The following is a 20,882-nucleotide window of genomic DNA, read 5'->3' as shown; positions in this document are numbered from 1 at the left end:
TGCTTTCAAAAGTATTTGACTTTCTTTCTTAATTGTTAAACACGAGCTTGTATTCTTCGTCTGCGATCTTTAATTATTCTGTACAATATTTGAATTTTATCTTTAAAATGAATAATAGGTATGGCGAATGTAATGTGACAATTTTTTGTTTACACCTGAATTCGAGCCGGATTTGTATGTTCGATGAATCAGCCGGTGCAGACGTAGATAAGTTTCAAATTCCCTTGCACTTTATACGGGCACCGAATGAAACGCTCGTTGACCTGGACAAGCAGCCCGGCGACACGATTTTCCTCGTTTTCCATGAATAATGCATCATCAGGCTCGCTGCATTTTCAGAGACACTGAAAGAATCACTCGTAGGGATTACATGGATCGAAACCCTTGCAATCTCGACTCGTTGGTTTTTCGTTTGTTGCACGAGAGTTTGATCGATTCAGCTTAAGTTCTTCGATTCTTTGCTTAATCTCAATTTCTGTTTTCCCGGAATATCGAAGGATCAATCGTCGAACGCATTCGTTTAAAAAGAAAAAAGAAAATAGAATCTCTCCCATCGTATTACATACTACGAGTTTTTCAAAATTTTCTGAACGGGACTCTGTAATTCTTCGATGGTAGTTATTAGAATCGTTTTGAAAGGTGAAATTTTCTCAATTTCCTGCCGCGTCCCAGTCTCGCGTATGTCGGTCGTGTTTCGGTTTCGAAGATACAGGCCTCATTTCCGCCCGCGTCTCGAGGAAAGTCGACGGGCGACAGGCTCGCGAATCGATACCGGCTGCAGCAAAGGAGGATGCTTTTCACAAGGAATGAGCAAGAACGCTAATGATCGTGGGAAGAGCGCTCGGCTGTGGAGCGAATAGAGGGGAAAGCTAGCAGAGGATAAAGGAAGAAAGAGACGACGAGGTTAATGGACAGAGTGAAGAAGAAGAAGGCAGGGTAAACGAAGCGTAGAGAGAAAGAGAAAGCAGACAGACGATAAGAGTGAAAGGAGATGATAAAAGCGGAAAATAGAGAACGGTTACGTTAAATGATAGGAGAAAGTGAATGGTGTGAAAAGGAAAAAAGAAAATTTTTCACCTTTTATCAAATTATTTTTTTTTCTAATTCATCCTTGATTATTTTCATTCTTCCGTGCTTATGAATAGCTCCGAGGTTGTTGAGTATATTTAGGCGAAAGTGGCATCGAGTGCAAAAGGTTAATGAACGACGCGAAGACGTAAAGCGAGTAAGCAGGAAATGAATAGAATGGAGAGAGAAGAAGAATGCGTGAAGAAACTTGAAATGGAAGAACAGAGAATTCTAAGAGAACTTAGCGTACGATAAAAAGATTGTAATTTTTCTATTTATAAACATTAGGATGATCTCGTATCAGTGTAGTTTCAGTTGAAGAAGAAAATTAATCCGCGAAGCAGGCAGACATAGTAATTTCAGCTCTCGTGCTTCTTATTCCAGGTTTATTAGCGGTCGTAGCGACACCATTATTGTCTATTCCACGATTCGCGAATAAAAATAGCCGGAAAATGCTTCGCATCGTTGCTTACGAGCTCGATAAACGTCCCTGGCTTTCGCGCAGCTATCTCGAAGCGAATGTCTTATTAATATTCGCGGCAACAAGCTTCAGGCGTCGATAATTCGTCGGCCAACGGACTTCCAACTAGTATTGAGTCATCTTACTCTTCGAGAAAGACTTTTCTTCAGCGTACAATTTATGTTATTATCTTTTCTCAAACATCTCCTGTCGGTGCACTCTTTATTTTTCGTTCGTGATTGTATCAACGACATAAAGACGTCTTCTACTCGAGAAAATTATGACGCGAAGGTGAAATTGATCGGTAGAGATGAGACACGAACACGGTAGCTGATGTCCTCTTGAACGACAGGAAGAAGCTTGTTCACGAGCACGTAAGAATGATTAATGCGGCTTATTTCCAACGCTAAGTCGGCGCCGCGCGAGGAAACGTACGCGACGGGGTGGACGAGCTCGGAGATGGATATGTGGCCTCATAAATATACGATACGCGTTTCATTGACGGATATGCAGCCTCGCTACCGAGAAACATCCACTCCTCGATCGAAAGTCGCGTCGTTGTCCATTTAATTTTTTGTACCGGGTGTTAAGGAAATAATGGTCATTTTCCATTTCAAACTCCGCCACTGCTATGTATGGAGGACCTTTGAATCGTCGCGTGCAAATGATCTTAGCGATTCGAAAATATCCATTGTGTTCCAAAGCGAGAGGAGAACAGATATAGTACACGTTTTTCGCGCGTAAGCCACTGAGAGCGAGGATTTCTTTTCGGGAAGTCTCTTCGCTGGAAGGGATGATCGATTCCGAATGACGATCACGACTACGCGTGGGCCTTCCTCGACAGAAATAAAGTCACGTTCCTCGGAAGAAATACGAGCGACCCATGCTGAATTCACTTGTCGTTGCCACATGCGTCGCTACCGAATGCCCACGCATAGACGAGCCAATCGTTCGCGGTGTCATTCGAACATCCAGTCTGTGAGCCAGCACGGAAATGGAAGAAACAAGATTAATAAAACAGAGATCGCAATATTGCAGTCCGATTATGATTTCTAGGTTGCTTCAAATCGATTAAGATCCCGAAGAGTCTTGCTTATTTCTTAACCATACATATAGGTGATTCTTGAATTTCCTTCGAAAATGAATTCATCATCAGCTGTTTTATTTGAAATTCTTTGAACGAAGAATGATTACATTTCATTCGATCGAGGGACGAGGAAGGTCGACGATGGTACCTTTCGCACGTGTTTGCGGTCCCTTTTCAACCCTTATTCCGAGTCTCTCGTAGGAGTTATCGATTACAGCTGGCCTGTCGCGTTAAATACAATTTTCTGGAGTCCCCGGAGAGTGGTGACTCGGAAAGGGCCGCGTTAAATCGAGGATCTTCCCCCTCGGTCGAGATCCCACGTAGCCAGCCAGTAACCGTCGACGGTAAAGGCTGGTCAATTGGTGTGAACGTACTCTGTGAACGCGTCCATTCTGGCTCGGAGCTTGGGAAGAGCCCCTTTAGAAATGTTCCACTGGCAGCGGGCCATCCATTAATACGAATTAGAGTATTTAACTTGGTGAGCGAACGAACCAGGCAACGAGGAAGAGAGAAGAGGGAGGAAACGAGGGATAAAGGAGAATGGAAACGCTCGAATCGCGTTCCACGGAAAAGAATTGGCTAAATTGCTACTGTTACCAATTTCTTTTCTTTAAACGCACTCACTCTTTTTTTTTCCAAACTCAGTATTTAAAATAAGAACTTTTGTGATTAGAAGTGTTACTTGTGAAATATTTAGATAGTACTTGGGGTACGTTGAAAGTTTCGAAAATCAACAAACCTGCCTGATCATAATTTATTACTCTAATTTGATGGAGTTTGAATATTTATCACATTTGAAAAAATTAGGTTTATTATTTTATTCGTTAATTTTCCGATGGAACGAGCAACGGTGCCATCTATCGCAAACTTCGCAGACTGTCTCTCGTAATTTATCTTTGTTTCTTGATATCCTCGTTGAATGAAAATGAAAGGAAACGTCAGTTTCATCATCGAGATTTTCATCGAGGAGGATGAATCTCGTTCCCACAATCGCAGCGAATTCGAACGCGATTCGGCTCGTTCCATTGAATAATATGACGGAATTGCAGCTCGTTGCGATCGTCGAGCTGGTAATTTATTTCGCCGTCTAATAAACGTCGCTCGAGGAATCCTCGATAGGTCTGTGTCAACGATTGCGCCAGAAGAATTGCGCCTATTCCCGACGAGGTTAGAAGAGGAGCCTCTTCCTCTCGATGTCGTCATTCTCGAATCGGTTGTTCGCGACGAATCGCTTCGTGAAATAACGTCGATGCATCGGTGTCGTCGCTCGTTAGTAGCCGAATACCTGAGAACGATTTATATGCGATGCAACATCCTTGGGACATAGATCAGCTGGTCGCAGACCTAGACCTATGCGTTTGAATAATTCTCAACGTTAGAAATTAGATTAGAAAATTGCCTAAAAGAGATCACTGTAGATTGCCGTTTGAATCTCTCGATCTTTCGTTTACGAACAGACTAATCAGGGAATATGTTCTCCTTATTACTGCAGCATTCGGATGCTTCGTTATCGGTACACGATGAGTCTCCTAAACGTGTTTCGGTGTCTCCTGCTTATCGTGCACTTTCCGCTCGCCAGTATTGCGCTAATAATTGCTCATTTTCATCCACGGATTAAGCGGCTCAGACAATAAGCGGTTTAGCTATGATGCCCGGTTCCTGTTCCTTGTGTCCTCGCTTCTCGTCCCTTCGTGTCTCCACCCTTGACTACCTGTCCCTATCCTTCCTACCGCTTCGTCCACTATTGATTCCAGGTTTATTCTTGGCGGGCTGGTCGGTTTGCCGGCGTGAAAACATGGAAAGCGCGGGTGGAGGGTAACGCGTATCAAGACTTTATCGCTCGAGGGTAGCCCTCCGTTCCTCAGGATAGCTTAGTCTAGTGTGTTGACATTGGCAAAAGCATTCTGAACGCAAGCTGGTTGATTAAGTTAGGATTCTTGGGATCTTTCCATTGTCTTCGAAGGATTCTATAGTTCCGTGACCATAATAACGCGTGATTAAGCAATCCTTCTTGCCGCCTTCAATCAATTGCGTTTCAGTTAATTACAATTCGAATGCGGTGATTACACGTCGACGTTAACATAATCGTTCTATCATTAAGCCAGGTATTAGCGCGAATAAAAGCGCGAGACGAACGGGTTGACAGAGTCGGTATAACGAAATGATTGTTGCGTTAATTAAACCATGTTTCCTGGATTGCTCCGACAGGAAGTTCTTCCTAAACTCGTCAGATTTGCACGCCAACTCGGATGCTTAGTCGGCGGAATTGTTAGTCAACTCGGGTCGTAAGTGTCCCAACGTGTCTGGAACATGTGACACGTTTGCACGCGTGATCGGTGCGGTTGCGGCTGCGGAACAGTTTAATAAGCTGCGGCGCGAAGGGAGAAACGTTGCTGATATTGCTGGATGGTTGACGGAGTAAATTATGGTAGACATGGTTGGTGGAAACGAGAGAGACGGTGTTAAGGTATATTGGATACCTGGAAATTGTTAATTACACTAAGGATTATTTGGTGCATCGATGAATTTGAAATTGAGTTAGATCAAAGGATGCATTCTTTTGGGTGCATAGGGGTTCGAATACAGGGAACATTGCTGCATTAGAATATTTAGAGGAATAATTGGAAGTAATTGGAAGCTCACTAATGACTTTCAGACTTAATAATAAGGGTAGCGAAAATAGGGGTGTGATACTGCTGTTAGTCCATCTACGTTCGTCTTCAATACTGCCAGACATGGTGCGTCGATCGATCACCAGCTTTTCTACCTTATCCACCTTCTAGTCGATAATGCATCCATCGAGTGAGAAAATCAATCAACGCTATAATTTTCCCTCTTCTTGGTAGAAGAGGTCTGGGTATCATTCGCAAAACCTCCCTTGGACCCTAAACTCCGACGAGCTTTTTCTTATTCGCAAACAATAACTACAAGAGTCAATCCAGTCGTAATGGTCCGCTGCTTTCGAAGGGGAAGCGTGCTCTGAATGGTCCCTTGGACTTCGGTTAGTTTCGAAGCTAGCCAAGATGGAACAGACCCTCGTTAAAAGGACGGCATGGTTCTCCTCGAGTTTGCTCCTAAAACTATCTACATCCAGCGACAAGAATGGTTACTTGGAATCCTGGGCCGATGGACGATCCGATCGTTCACTGCCGCCTTGACGACATTCAATGGATTTTCCACGCGTTCCCATGGGAAATCGGTCGCTTTTCCTTAGACCTACGGTACTTGCAACGAAGCTCGATAAAAAGTCGTCGTTAAACGAGACGACGATGCTCTCGATAAAAAGTTCCTCCTTTTATCGTCTCTGCAGATGGTGTAATTAAATTCAAGGACGATCGTTGCAGCACCGTGATCGTGGCATTAAAATTACGGACACAGAAGAAGCGATAAGGACGGTATATCGGTTGGTTCACGCGAGATTCAACTGCAGTTCAATTGCGTTAAATGTTTTTTTCTTTTTTATAAATATTAGACAGATTTCGCGGTAATAGTAGAGAAATTGGCTAACACAATGACATATTCGAAGGGAGGAAAATTAGGTCGGAGAATCGGGGGAACGTCTGCTCCTTTCATTTCACCTCCTTTGTGAATCAACTTGCTCTTCCCGTGGGAGATAAGGTACGTGGAACGAATCGCGATGATTCTTCGAGGTTACTCGATCCGCTCGTTGGTTCGCGTTCATCGGGAGAACCCTTTTCAAAAGCAGAGATCCTCCACGGGTTTTCATTCTTCGCGCGTCTTTCTGTCGACGGAGCTTCTCTTTCGTCCATTGTTTTCTCGCACAGCCGTCTTGAGCTTTTTATTTTCCTTGGTTCGGCTCGTTAGGCCCGTTTCTATAGCATTCGGTGCGATGGAAAAGTTGAATCGACGAAAAGGGATGATCGTGGGAACGTGTCTTCCTATTTTACGCCTCGTTTCCGAATCTTAGCGTCCGTATACTCCGGCAGAACGTTGTTCCCTCGCGAACCCGTAAATCTAATCGATCCACGCGTATTATCCTTACATTTTCTTGAAGTATTTTCTTTTTTCTTTTTATTTTTTCTATGGAGATTGGATAAGGAAGGGGTTGTTTTGTAGCATGTCGGTAATCGGTGCGCGTGCAACACGCAAAATGATTTACGGCTTGTTCGGTATCGTCCACTTTTAATACCGCTGCCTATCTAGGGTATTTATTGCACTGAGCAAACGTGAAAAATTCATGCGGGTACAAATCATCGTCCCGTTCGCGCGTACCATTTAAAATGCAAAAGACAAAGTTTGCCTTGATGGTCGCCGCGGTCCCGATCTCCTGGAATACATATTTATTTGAGTTTCGCTTACGTAAGAACCGGCCTTCTCGCATCGATTTGGAACACGCTTCGAGCTAGGATAGAGAGTACGTTATGAAATAGAGGCTGTAGAAGCACAAAAGGATCGTCTTTTCGTATAGAGAATTGCTTCTCCTTTCTTCAAAGTAAAGTGTGTTACCTAACTAATCGGCTTCGATGGAACTACGCCAGAATAATCACGATAAATCACTTCCATAACGTCGAAACTTTCTTAATGATAAAGAAATTTAAATAAATACAAAATCTCTGATATCTAAGCACCCTAATATGAATACGGACTCAAGTATATGGACACTTTGATCTTGAAATATACTTATAATATTTGTTTCATTACTGACGAAAAATTTTCTCTGTTTACAGCACATGGTGCAGACAGGAATGGCTGCGCCCTACGGTGGGGGTGTCTTCCCCCCGCCGGTGAACGGCGTAGCGGGTGTCGTTGGGGCGGCTGGTGCAGCCGGTGAAGTAAAACCACCACCACCTGTGCCGGTTAAAGAGGACAACAGCGGAGCACCCCAACAACCTCCACCTAGTGGACCTCAGGTACCACCACCAGCAGGCGCCCCACATCCAACCGCCCCTGGTGCCCCAACCGCGGCTAGCTTTAGCCCACCCCCGCCTCCAAACGGCGTGGATCAACAGGCTATCGTAAGTGATATCACGTAAATATTGTATAACATTTTTATTCTTGCGATGTGGCATTTTAATTGCAATAACATAGCGCTGGTTTAATTACACGCACGTGTGTACGACGAAAAAAAAATATGCTGGAAAACATTTTTCAACTCCGTCGGGCGACTTCAAACATTCTGCTTCGTTCGCGAGCAAGCAGTTTGAATTTGTTTGAACACGCGATATCTCGTCGCGTCGCGTCGGTGTAATTAGCGCGACTCATAAAGCAGTCTAATTAGCCGGGCTAATTAAAGTAATTTCATTCGTTAATTCGATTTACTATACGGGGCTAGATTGCAGACGCGGAAGGCCCTTGTTACTTGCTGCCATCGCGTTAATTCTACCGACTTGTGAATTTTTAATTAAAGGATTTCTGAATTTTTCCGAAGTTCGATGTTCCGAACACTTTTATACACTTTTGTGAAAGAAAGAAATAATTTAACGGAAAATTGCGCGGTATCTTTGATAAGTTTTCAACCGTATACGAGTCGTGTTTCCATCTGCCTGCTCATTTCGGTCACTCGTTTATCAGACACATCGGTATTTCGGAATAACAGCAACGGGTTATCGCAAATCGGTCGTAACTAGGGAGTCAGGGCACAGTTTACCGGACGATTGTATCTAATTAACCCGGCTAGGAGAGACTATGCGAGGCATTTCGGACACGGTTGAGCCGAGCGTGAAGAGTTCCGAACAATGTCGTGGTTCCAAACGAGGTGGTTGCTTTGTTCGTCGCTCGGTTGGTCAATTATGCGGTTCTGGTTAGTCAACGGCTCGTGAACCTCCGCTCCGTTCTAGACGCTTTACACTCGAAAATTGTCCGGAACCTAAGCAGATTTTGCGCATCTTCCGATAAATTGAAAGTTCCCATTTTCGTGGCCCTTTTTTTATTTTTCATTTTTATTAAGAAACGAATAATCCAATCGATGAATCAACTATTTCCACTTGCGTCGATGGAAAGGAATTAATAGTCGAACCCGTCGAAGGTCCTCCACCATTTGAATCGAATTACCCGGAGCAGAAGCGCAAATTAAAAGTTCCCTTTCATCCTGACTGGTGCTGTACGAAGCGGTCGCTGAATGGCTGACTCTCGTGATCGTCGCGTCGTTCTTTGACGACGAAAAGCCTTCAGACAATCCAGTTTCATCGGAGGCTCTCGAGTACGTTCCGTTGGCGAACTTTCCCGTCTCGAAAATTTCCATTTGCGGCTCGGTTCTTTGCTGACCGGCCCTCGTTAACCAATACAAAGTCTTGTCTCGAGGGTAGTTGGAGTGTTTTGTGGATTTCGAGCTGTACCACCGAATCCCTACTCGGAAAGGTTTCTGCTCTGAAATCGCGAAAGTTTTGCAACTTTTCTTCCCTTTTTTCCTCTTTTACATTCGAAAGAGAAAAAAAATTTCAAGATAGACCGAAAGATCGAAGTTGTTGTTGAACGAAATAATTCGAAATTGAATTTGTATTAAAACTAACGATTAATTTTGTTACTTCTTCATCCTTTGTAACCGATGCCTTCTTGCGACCAGTCGTTTAAAGGAATTGAAGAGGAAACAAATGACCTGCAGTTTAGGGGTACGATAAATTCCTGCCAGGGAAGAGGGAAATTCCTATCGTTCATGTCGTGGACGAGGTTCTTGGATACGGCAGAGAATCTGCAAACATTTCTCTAGGGTTAATAGCTCTGGAACTCTAAATTTCTTGCAGTTTCTAGAAAAAGATGTCACATCTATCTTACTTATCCGTGATAAAACTCCGTTTATACTCGAATAATAAAAAACTCGCTAATTCCCTTCCGGGTGAATCATTTTTCATTTAGATATCAAATCCTCGAGTTTCACTACATTTCATTTTTCCTTCGCATTCGTGCGCACAGAAATAGACTTACTTTGAGATGTTAATTCTGGTTAATTGAAAAAGACGCATTCTGTTTTCTTGAAATGTTGCGAATAAATATTCAAGAATTCTTGCAAACGCCTACGCGATTTCAGGAGACGATAAATTCCTGGCGGAAATGCTTTTTTGTCTGTGTGTATGTTCGCCAGGATACGGTTCGAGTGGCGTTCGCCGGATCGGAATAATTTCTTCTAATTGGAACGAGTGTTCGACGATCGTGAAATTGTCCCGCGTGGGTAGGAACGAGGAATCAGTGGGAAAGAAAAAAAGCCTAGGAACGGTGCAATCTAGTTCGATTAAACTCGTCGCGATCGACCTCGTTTGCACCGTTCGACAGGGATGAAATTTTCGTGTACATCCCTTCTTTTTCTCATACCCCTTTGTCGCTCTGTTATCGCATCCGACGATACCGAATTTTTTTAATTACTCGCTCCCAAGTTCTCCCTTGTACTCGTTTAGTTTCGTTAAAAAAGAAAAATCATTGAAATTCCTAGACCAAAATGAATAGGAAATAAAAAGAAGACATCATTTTTCAGGTATAAAATTTATTAGAGTATTCTGACAAGCATTCAGTCTTATCATCATCTCTGATGAAAAATCCTTGAAGAATACCGCGGATTGTAAGAAAATGCGTTGAATGAACGAGGGTGGTCGGGCAACGTGGCTAAAACTGGTAGGGTGAGATCGGCGTCAACTTTGGACGTTGTTCCCGCCTCTTTTGTCACGGAAGCTCGAGGAAAAAGTTTTAATCTCTCGCGGAACAAGCTTGGTAGAATGTGTTTTGTCTGGAAGCGTATCGACGTCGTTCTTCAACCCCTAATCTCCTGCGGTATCACCGAGGGAGGAGAGCGGCGACGATGCTCGATGAATAATTCCTGAGTATCCCACGGCGAGCACTCGTAGACCAGGATCCATTCTGAGCGCGTTATACCCTAGACGCGGCATCTAAATTTCATCCCGTCTACCGCACTTTGGACAGAGAAATTCATTCCGGTTTCGACGAATCCCTCTACCGTCCACCGTGCATTTGGTCAGATTCCGAGAAATTCATCGGAGGTGAGTTTCGATGAATCGTCGCGTTTCCAAACGAGCCTTCAGCTTCTAATAGAGGAGAAAGGAGATCCGTTTAGTCAGGGAGAGAAGTAAATTTCTAGGGTGTAACCTTAACGAGGCTTGAACCGCGTTAAGACCACGAGCTTTCCGAATTAATCGCATGGAATACCGCGTCTCGTGGCTGGAGAGTTCAAATATTCTCGTTCCGTTAAGTGTTTATTAATAGCGCGCAAAGCTTCTTGTGGGCTCTCGGTTGAAATTGCTTTAGTTCCAGTAGGTGACCACCTCTAACTAGAGCGATAAAGTTCCGTGAAAGGTTCAGTAGTACAGCCAGAAATTCCACGTACAGCCTGCTGGGTCTGACTATGCACCGTGTGTGTTCACTCGTTAGTGGTACGAACGGGATATAGTCAGACGTACGGCTGACCACTTACTGTTTACTCTATTCGCGAGTTTACGTACCGTCTGTCTGATTTGATGATCGCGTGTAAATCTTTTTGTATATTTTTCGCACTGAATTTGATTAACAGGAAGAATTATTCATCAGTGATACGAACAGGATAAAGTCAGCCGCGCGTCTGATCATTTATCGCCTCTTCTACTTAAACTCTTAATTATTCCATGGAAATTTATCGATGAATAATTATTAAAATTTCAAATAAGGGTTCTAAAGTTTATCAATTTTATTTTATCACCGAACAGTCTCGAATATTGATTCGAATTCTGTATTTACCACGATGTATAATTTCCGACGTCAGTCGGAGGTGTTTCAGGCAGCAGTGGCAGCTGCAGCAGCTGCAGCTGCTGGTGGCGGTGGTCAGCAAGCAGCACCGACGCAAGCTGGAAACGAGACGAACCCCGAAGGTGCCGTCGAAGGCAATGCTTTACCTGTAACTTCCGGGGCGACCACACCAGCAACCGCGACACAGGGTACCGACCTGAAAGGTCAGCCAAAGCGCCTTCACGTCAGCAATATACCTTTCCGTTTCCGTGACCCTGATCTCAGGGCAATGTTTGGGGTAAGTAAACACTTTTGTGTCGCCTTACGATTCGTTTGACCGAGCACCAGATTACACTTGATTAGTCATTATTTTTTGTCGCTTGATCATGTAGATTGTTGTTTGAATCAATTTCTCGCTGGTAGTTTTGTTACGAATTAAATGTCGCAGATCAATTGTTGCGGTTTGCACTGTACTGGGATCGAAGAAAGAATGAATTTGAAATCGTTGAAAATTTTCTTATTCAAATTGTTACGAAAATTCCTTTTAGCAAATGATCCAAGTCCATTCTTTTTTCGCGCCCACCACAGCAAGTGAAATATTCTCGAGACAACGTTGCTTTCTGTATTCCAGCAATTCGGGCCAATCCTCGACGTGGAAATCATATTTAACGAAAGGGGAAGCAAGGTAAGCTCAAGTCGACCTTAGGCTGCGAGCCACCCCTGTCAACCCACCCCTAAATACGATACAGTTAGATATAAGCCGTACCGAACAGAATTCTCGTCGCCAGGACGAACCCTTGTTTCGCGTTCTCCAATTCGTTATTTTTTTATACCACCCTTCGTTCAACCCTTGTAACACGTTCGGTAAATCATCGCGACGACTTTCTTTATTCGAACTATTTCAAAAAGGACGTAGAACACGAAAGTTTCGACCAGTAGTTCCTCTGTTGATTGTAACTTTCGCAATTTTCCTCCCTTTCTTTCTTCTCTCTCTCCCCTCCCCAACCCCATACTTCATCCTACCCGTAGAAACGATGGCTCGCAATCATCGCGCGAAGATTTCGCAAGTCGAACGTGACTCGATTTTTCTTTCTCGAACTCGTGGAACTTATGAAAAAACTTGGAAGTCGTAGACGCGTCCTGGCCACGAGAAGATCTCGAGGTCGTAATCGTTTCTCGTCGAACGGATGCAACGGCACAAGGATTTCTCTTGCACAACCGATGAAACTCGATTCCGTGCCGACGAAAGAAGGGACGGACGGCTGGTTTATCCAAGGATGTTCAAGGACGAGAGGGAGAAAATGAAAACTGGGTCGTGACGTTACATCCGTTCGCTCGTATACGTTCTTTTGCAGCGCGATGGCAACGAAAATGTTCGCGTACACATAGAAAACTACCCCTCCAAGCGTCGTGTAAAAGCACGACAAGAAGCTTGGTGCCATTGTCGAAAAACTTCCTTCCTTAAACATTTCGTAAGCTGGCTCTATGGTAGCCCAGAGTTGCAGTCCGATTCTTGTTCGTATCGTCTAGGCATAAAATCATGATTTTATTCGAATATGTATGATAGAAACGGAGGTTGAAATCGTGTTTGAGAATCGTCCCGAGGAGGAACGCGAAATACTCTTGGAAATCTTTGATGAACGACCAGCTGAGATTGCTTTTCTGCGATTCGAGCATGGACGCTCCTTAGTCAGCTCTATCAGATAGTATTTTTCGTGCGTAGATTTTTCTGCGGCCAATAGTGTCCTCGGAGAGGTGATAAAGAGGGTACTTTGACTCCGATATTCGAGCTGGAGCTTTTTTCCCAATAATTCCTGCTACCCCTCAATTTATTCGAATATTTCTCCTAGAAATGTTCTGTTCGCAATTCTCCACGATTTTTGTTCTAATTTCTTTTCTACATCAATCTAGAATTTCTTTTTCAATCGTTCGCATCTCAAGTTCTTTGAGTCGAGCAATGTACAGTGAAATGCAACTCTAATGATCGTTAATGAAAATCAGAGATTCAATGTGAATAGAAAAAAAGGCGAGGCGAGGGAAGGTGCGGAAGAGTTTGAAATGCAAATAGGTTTCAATATGGATGACAGCGGTCTGGATAAGATCCGCAGTAATACATCGTGCCGACAGCCGGCATCCGGTGAGCTTGCATATTCAGCGTCTTTGCGTCAAGCACACTCAAGTGCACTTCATCAAGCTTCCGTGGTACCGGTAACCCAATAACATCGGCTGCTGACGACGTCACGCACGTTCGTCCATTGTCCAGTCGATGATGATCGAGTCTCCAATCCTTCTCGACTAATTTATCAGCTACGAGTGATCTATCAATTATTTCGTTCAGATGTTTTCGAGCTTCTTTTTTATAGAAATTCATCGCGAGAATCGGAGGATCAATTCTCTTAATACAATTCGTTTGACAGAAATCAGCAGTGTCATTAGGGTATTTGTTCGATGTAAAATTATTTCTTTTAAATTTAAATTGGTAGGATTTTTCACGAAGACGTAAAATTATTGCACAAACTTGCGACTGTTAAAATGTTAACACCCTGAAAGATTACTGTAATGCTCGCGAAACTTTAGGAATATTTTCCTTCTGGACAGGGCTTAGAGTAAACCTCAAACAGTATTAACTCTTCCTATTTGTCAAGCTTAATTTTCAAGCTGCGTTTACATTTCTGCTTTGCCTGAAATGGTGACGCAAGGGTAAGCTAATCAGTTTATCCCGTCCCTAACTCTAATACTAACTGAACTTCCCTGTCTAACCAGTCCCAGGAGCTTCAGAACATTCTATTTTTCTAAGAAATTCAAAAATTCCCATCCGATTAGACTCTAATAGCGAAATAATCTTCGAACTTTTCATCATGATACCTGTAATAAGAAACTTGGCTGTTTAAAAGAGAATTTAAGAGAACGGGATGCAACAAACGCAATATGCATTCGACTATGAAACGGGAAGTTCCCGAAGGGTTAATTCGCCTCGCCAGGCACCCCTCATTGTCCTTCGCGCGATAAAACTTGGCAAAGTTCATCGAGATTACGAAATCGCGTGGAAAGTTTCGCTTTGCAACATCGACGAGCGAAGGATATCGGGTAAAAGGTCTTCCAGACGTGATTTTCTCCAGGCCGGGCGATATAATTAGATCAGAAATCCATTATTTCGAGCAACTCCATTCGCGAGCAATGATTTCTCGAGACACCGGGACGCTGGACGAGTACCTTCATCAACGAAAAGTTTCTAGTTTGCATATTCAGTGAATCTCTTCCATTTCTCGTCACGAATATTATAATACATATCGTTACAACTCTAGTGTTCAGCTCTAATCTCCAAGTTTTCTCTTCGTTCCGAGCTTAATTGGAGTCTTCATTGTACAACGAATTAATATCAAGATACGATAATTTGTTAATCGACCGAAATAGTAAATTAAAATCGTGGAAAATAGAACGTAGGATGAGGATGACTGTCCGCTATTAGAGCGATAATAAAGGGGTCTATTTCGATCGTGCAATCCTGACAGGAAGTCTAGCTCAAGTCACATCCGTCGCTTGAACAGTCAATCCCAAGTGGAAATAGCTGTTACGATTAGAACCGTCCGGAAGGGAATTAATTAAACTCGTTGCTGATGGTTATCCGTCGTCAGTGATTGTCCTGAATTTGTGAAATGCACTTCTTCCTCGATACAAAAATATCATTTTCAACTCTTGTTACCATTTCTCAAGGTCTGATTTAAAATATCGACGTTCTTTTTGAACGATCCTGTATACAGAGGAAGAAAACGATTGGAATAGGGAAAAGCCGATAAATCACAGTAGAATCGACCTCGGTACTGCGTATAATGCCAAATAGAATGGCGACATTCATCACGCGTGATAGACCCTAGGCCGACATCGACAATGGCACCTCAGCAAACGCACCTTTTGCATTGCAAAACACTCGTCGCCCCGTGTGAAATACGCGGCAACGATACGTTGCCATCGCTTTTTAGCATTTAAGTGATCGCCGCGAACGTGACGGTGATCCTCGCGGAATCCGCACGCTATTACCAGAAACAAACGTAACCGCGTGCAAAGGAAATCACCTGTTTAAAGAGAAAACTGAAGGAAAAATAAAGAAACTTTAGAAACGATCGATGATCCCGTCACGGACGCTAGTTACTCGTATTTTCCACGCTTTTCCGACGAAACGACGTTCGATGATTCGATTTCTTCGATGAATTTCGGAGAAATTCGAAGAGGCTTGCGACGTGTTCGTCGGAAAATGGCGTGTTTGATCCGGTGCAGACTAATGATTTTTCATTAGGTTTTGAAAATTGAAAATTGAAAATTGTTGAGATGGTAAAATGATGATGCGACCAGGGTGTCGTGTCACATCGAAGAGATATTTTATTCTAATTTTAATAATCAACAAAATCACTCGTTTGCACCGGATATTAGAAATAAGGTGAGCGAGAGAGTGTGTGTGCGATGAGAGTCTGTGAGAGAGACCTTTTCTCGAAAGCTTCGTCAATGTAAATGGAATGTGGCATCCCTAATGAAGTGCAGCATTTTGGAGAAGAGATACTTTGAAACCAGCGCGGAGGAGCGTACTAATCGCGTTGCCAAATTATTTCATTAATTCAGAATTTATTCGTCCTTACGTAGTTCGATCGGCACCGATCGTCGTGCGCATTGAAAATTTGATCGATCGAAAAAATGGCACACGGTAAGCACACTTTTCCCGCGCTGAGTATGTGCCAGTGACACGTACATACATATACCATATAATATAACCAATGGTGTTAGTTCTCGTAGTTGTTAGACGAGCTATTGCATTTTTATTAGCTAGCATTATCGCATTTTATCATTATTTAGCTCCCATTGGTTATAAGGCAGAGCTCGGTGCACCTTGCGTAACTGTGTGTTCGCGGCTGCTTTTGACGAACTGTCGTACCAAAAAATAACTAAAACAATATTCCATTCCTCCTTACATAATCACCTGTGATACCCATTTGCTCCTTGTACAGTTCAGTAAAGAAAAAAAAAGAAAAGAAAAGAAAATAACGAAGAAAGATATTAAAAATGGCAGCTGAAACATCTCACAAATCTTCTCTCGCGTTTATCGATAAACTCGATCGGGTTAGATGATTTTTTTTCTTTTTTTTTTTTTTAATGGACGCAGCAGCGGACACACGGTGCACCCGGTGAGCCGACTGCCGCCACTTCCGGTCGCGGAGGAGACCCTCGCGGGAGATGCTGCCCATTTGATTTGATGAAACTTTTTGTCACACCTCGTTTTCTTCCGAAGCTACGACTCTAACCAAAAACCTCCATTCTTGTCCTTCTTCTCTCTCTCTCTCTCTCTCTCTCTTTCTCTCTCTGACGAGTTTCCCCAAGGCGTTTCAAGGCCCGTACATTACACATACACGAACCACACGAGTAACACACGCGCGATTAATAAAACAACAGGAAAGAGGAAACTAGAGTAGACTAACCAAAGTATCGACTTGCCTGTCTGATCGATCTCTCAGACGAATTATCGAATTTCTCCGGAGACTTATCTTCGCGTGTCGCGAATCTTTTAACTAATCCACCTGCAGACACGTTGGATTGTAACGGATGAGATACTGATCTCGTTTTTTAAAATTTTTTAAACATCTTTTTGATTTTCAAGTAGAATTGTCTAAGTTAAAGTATTTCATATTTCGTAGAATAATAAATCAAACCTCGTGAATATTGAATATTTAAATTATTCTTGTCTCAGTTTAGATGCAAATGAGTTGATACAATCACACGAATTTTACTACTTTCTCTGTGGATCGTTTGTTAACTGTTTTTCAACTAAATACCAAAATTATTGTTCCCGTTAACGAGTGAATATTTCGCATGTTACAGTCCAACGGGAACAGCATGATACCGTACATATTTATATTACCATTGCATCCTACGAAATTTCTTGCGTATCTCTTATATATCACACACACAGACATACTCAAATCTACATACATACATACACCTTAATTATGTACATGTCCGTACGTACCTCTATCTGATTGTTATATCATTATTATTATATGTAAATAGTAGTCGCACGCTTTTGTCTAGGCGAGTCGAAGGTATTAATGAAAGGCCCATGCTTCTACCTCTTTTTAATTACTCACGTATGTGTCTTAGGATAGAGAAATGCTGCTTTCGATCTCACCAACCGTTTGTCCGGCGTTCTATATAGTCTCACGTAAAGTTTGCCTCTTCTCGTTGCAACAATTTCCTCACAACTCACTCTTACTCTTTCTTTCTCTTTCTCTCTGATACATTCCTTCCTACAATCATCATCATCGAATTCTTCCTTAATTGATCGATACCTCGAGAAAAGGAACACGAAAATCGTTCAGAGGGGATATAATAGATTTTGTCGGAAATTCAAAGGAATCCAAATTCAGAGATCATTTCAACGCCTTGAAACTCCTTGGATCTCGCGGTTATCGTTACGGTAATGATAAGAGAGAAAGAAGAAGGGACGAGTGATCGAGTGAGAGGGATAGAAGAAGAGAGAGAGAAAGAAACGTAGGAAGCAAAAGGAGACAATGATCTCTCGCATCACTTCCATCGCTAATACACACACTCAGTGATGAATTACTTGTACACATACACGCACACATTCCTTGTCTCTTAACTCACCCTCTCTCTCTCTATACGTATCTCTCTCTATATATATATAATCTTAAATCTCGTATTGTTTTGTGCGCTTATATATCGCTGTTTGCCAGCTTCGGTCACGATTTCAAGTATTCTTCAAGTTCCTCTCTCTTCGTTCTCCATCGTATCTCATCGACACTTTTCTCCTTCCTCTTTCTATTCTTAATTACCACCCCACGATCCTTTGACACTCCGACACGCACGTTTAGCAACACGAACACACGATCACCCGTTTATCTGCTTAATTATCGTGTTATCAGTTCACGCGATTCGAGCGTACAGGGGTGAATTACACGTTTCACTTTTCAACAATGCTAATTTACTACCCGCAATTGCACCAACGTAGTCTCAAGTTGTTTCCAATTGTGTTTTTGTTGATGTTTAGGAGAGAGGAGATGTTCGAATTTGGTTCTGATACACCCTCGCACATTTTAGGGGAGGTTCTTTAATTGCACCTTATAGTATTTATTGTACACTTACATTTCGGAAATTTCGCATCGTAAGATTGTTAGAAATATAGTGAACCTAGTTATTAATTACGTGAAATTTTAAATTCAAGACTGTTCACGTGGAACGTGTTTGTGATTAGAGGTAGAAACACGTCGAAACACCCTTGACTCGATGCTGTACCGAATACATTTTGAACCGTAATTAACCGTGTTTAAACCGCAGGCGGAATATCATTGTTTCCGCATCTACGAGCCGTTGAACAGCCTTGGAGTCGCGATTTCATCGAGAGACAAGGGGAGTAAAAAAGAACTCGTTCGACACGAAAACACTTTGAACGCGATTCTCGATCCTTCTCGTTTCACGTTTTCTCGTTGTCAAGCGGCGCGTAGCCATCGTAAAACGAGAAAACCGAACGATGAATACACAAGGTTTTGAGAGGCAGTAGCTATTCAATAGCAAGCGTGAAGATAAATTGCACGATGCGGTGCTGGCACGATTTCGTTCGTGACAAAGTTCAGAGAAACCTGCTGGGCTTATCGAACAACCTGCTGGTTATTTTTCTAATACACCTTTCCTGTTACCGTGCGGTTCAAGATGCATCTTCAGATAAATCAACCGTGTAATTAGGCTTCTTTCAACAAGTCGGGTAATTACTTTGAAAAAGGGCCGACGAATAATGGGAGAGATTATGAAACCTTCCCTTTGATATCGTAAACGACTGTGAAATTCATTGTTAGGTGAAATTGTCGTATTTTATGGATTTCTATGAACGACGGACCATGGAGAGATTTTATTTCATAGTATTTTCATTTTCTAAATTTTATATTGTTCTTCAGAAAATTATTCTTCTAACATATGAAACTCTTTCCTTGTATACATTTTATAAGGTTGGGCTAGCTGTTAAAAAAATCAAATGAAACTTTTGTAATATTTAAAATGAAATTTAAAGGGTTTAAGGAACGGAAGGAGGAGGATCGTTATTTCATTTAACAGGATGAACGAGTATGGTAGGAAAGATTTGTAAGACTCCCGGTGGATTAATTTCCTGAAAGGAAAGAAAACGTGGGAGGTGGCTCGGTGGTTTCTGCACGCCAACCTCAATTTTCCGAAAGCCGATAAGGCTTTAAGCAGGTTTTCGTCAAGATCGCGATCTTCCGTCACGTGAACCACGTCCCTGGATCGCGTCTTGGATTATCAGCGAAGAAAATTGCCGTAGAAAATACTAGGATACACTTCTCTTTCGATTATTTTGTTGCATTCAAACTTTAGACATCCTGAAAATTTTACCTCGCTTCTCGATTACTTTGGAACTCATCTTTTCGTTATCGCTTTCTCTTCTAAATTTGTTTTCGTCGTGTTTCAAATTCGAAAACTCTTGAAATCGTTCAGTTACCGATCACGAAACGATGGCTCTTGAATTTTACACCGAGAAACTTGACTTTCGTGGATTGGAAAGTGCGACGTACGATTGGACGCGCGTGCTCGATATGCAAATCGATTATTCGATTCCTTCGTGTTCGAGCCGAAGTATTGTCGGTACACTCAGCTTATCGACATTATGCTGATTTCCCATGTGAATATGAATGCGTGCGATTCGTTTCGCGTCGCGAATGCCGGATGAAAGGCGCGAGACAAACGAGATTTCTTCTTTTTTTTTCGGAGGAAAATTTTTCAACGTCGACGTATCGATGCTTTTGCTGATACATCTTTCTTGTTGTGATCCTCCAAATTGGATAGCTTCGTGTTTCAGACAAAAATGAATTTTTATGGTATTTCAAATCTTCGATATTCCCATTAAATCGTATATCAAAGTTGAAGGAATAATTGTTTGCTTTTCATTCGAAATCGTGAATGCATTTTGGACAAATGTAAAACGTTTCGACATACGAAAGGGCTTTGTTGTTCCAACAAAGTTGTCCAGTTCAATCGTTCGTATGGAAATATTGTTTAACGAGCAACGACAGTACGGTCGATCGTTTGAATTCATCGAGTCTCGTTGACTGTTTCATAAATGCAGCCTGCATTATCGAGCGGTCGCACAATGTCCTCCGCTGGAGAAAGGAGTATATAGGAAGGCTGGTAAACAATGTCGACAGCAAATAATTCGTGCATGGTTTCCTGGGCGAAAAATGCTTCAGTTTTTAATGGAAATCGACAGAGAATCGACGAGGGAGGTGAAAAATTCAGTGAGTTACGATGAGAAACTGCGAAACTCGGGGTGAGATGAAATATTCAGAACTTCCAAATGGAAGTTCAAAAGTTCTGAAAGACATCAAGGAAAAAGGAAGGCTTAAATTATGAATCTGTCCAGTCTGCTTCAGAGAAAATTCAAACAGAAAATGCTTTTAATATCTCAGACGAGAAAAGTAAATTTGTGTTAAGCCTATGGTTAATGACTCTTCTTCGCAAAATATCCGATAATCTAAGTAAAGCATCATTTGTCACGTTCGCAAAAAAGATGAGTAGATGAGTTTCCAAGATAATAAA

General features: G+C 42.3%; 1 protein-coding gene across 1 annotated transcript in view; it reads left to right on the top strand.

The window, feature by feature from the left end:
- The window catches only part of LOC114871740, a 177,976-nt gene that overhangs the window by 112,358 nt on the left and 44,736 nt on the right, over positions 1–20,882 (top strand). The window contains 3 exon segments of the mRNA XM_046288185.1: positions 7,304–7,591; positions 11,317–11,577; positions 11,911–11,964. Of these exon segments, the coding sequence (XP_046144141.1) occupies positions 7,304–7,591; positions 11,317–11,577; positions 11,911–11,964 (603 nt within the window).

The sequence above is a fragment of the Osmia bicornis genome, chromosome 12 (assembly GCF_907164935.1).
Source record: "Osmia bicornis bicornis chromosome 12, iOsmBic2.1, whole genome shotgun sequence".
Lineage (NCBI taxonomy): Eukaryota > Metazoa > Arthropoda > Insecta > Hymenoptera > Megachilidae > Osmia > Osmia bicornis.
The sequence above is the reverse complement of the archived record's forward strand: the minus strand, read 5'-3'. Positions and strand labels throughout refer to the sequence as shown.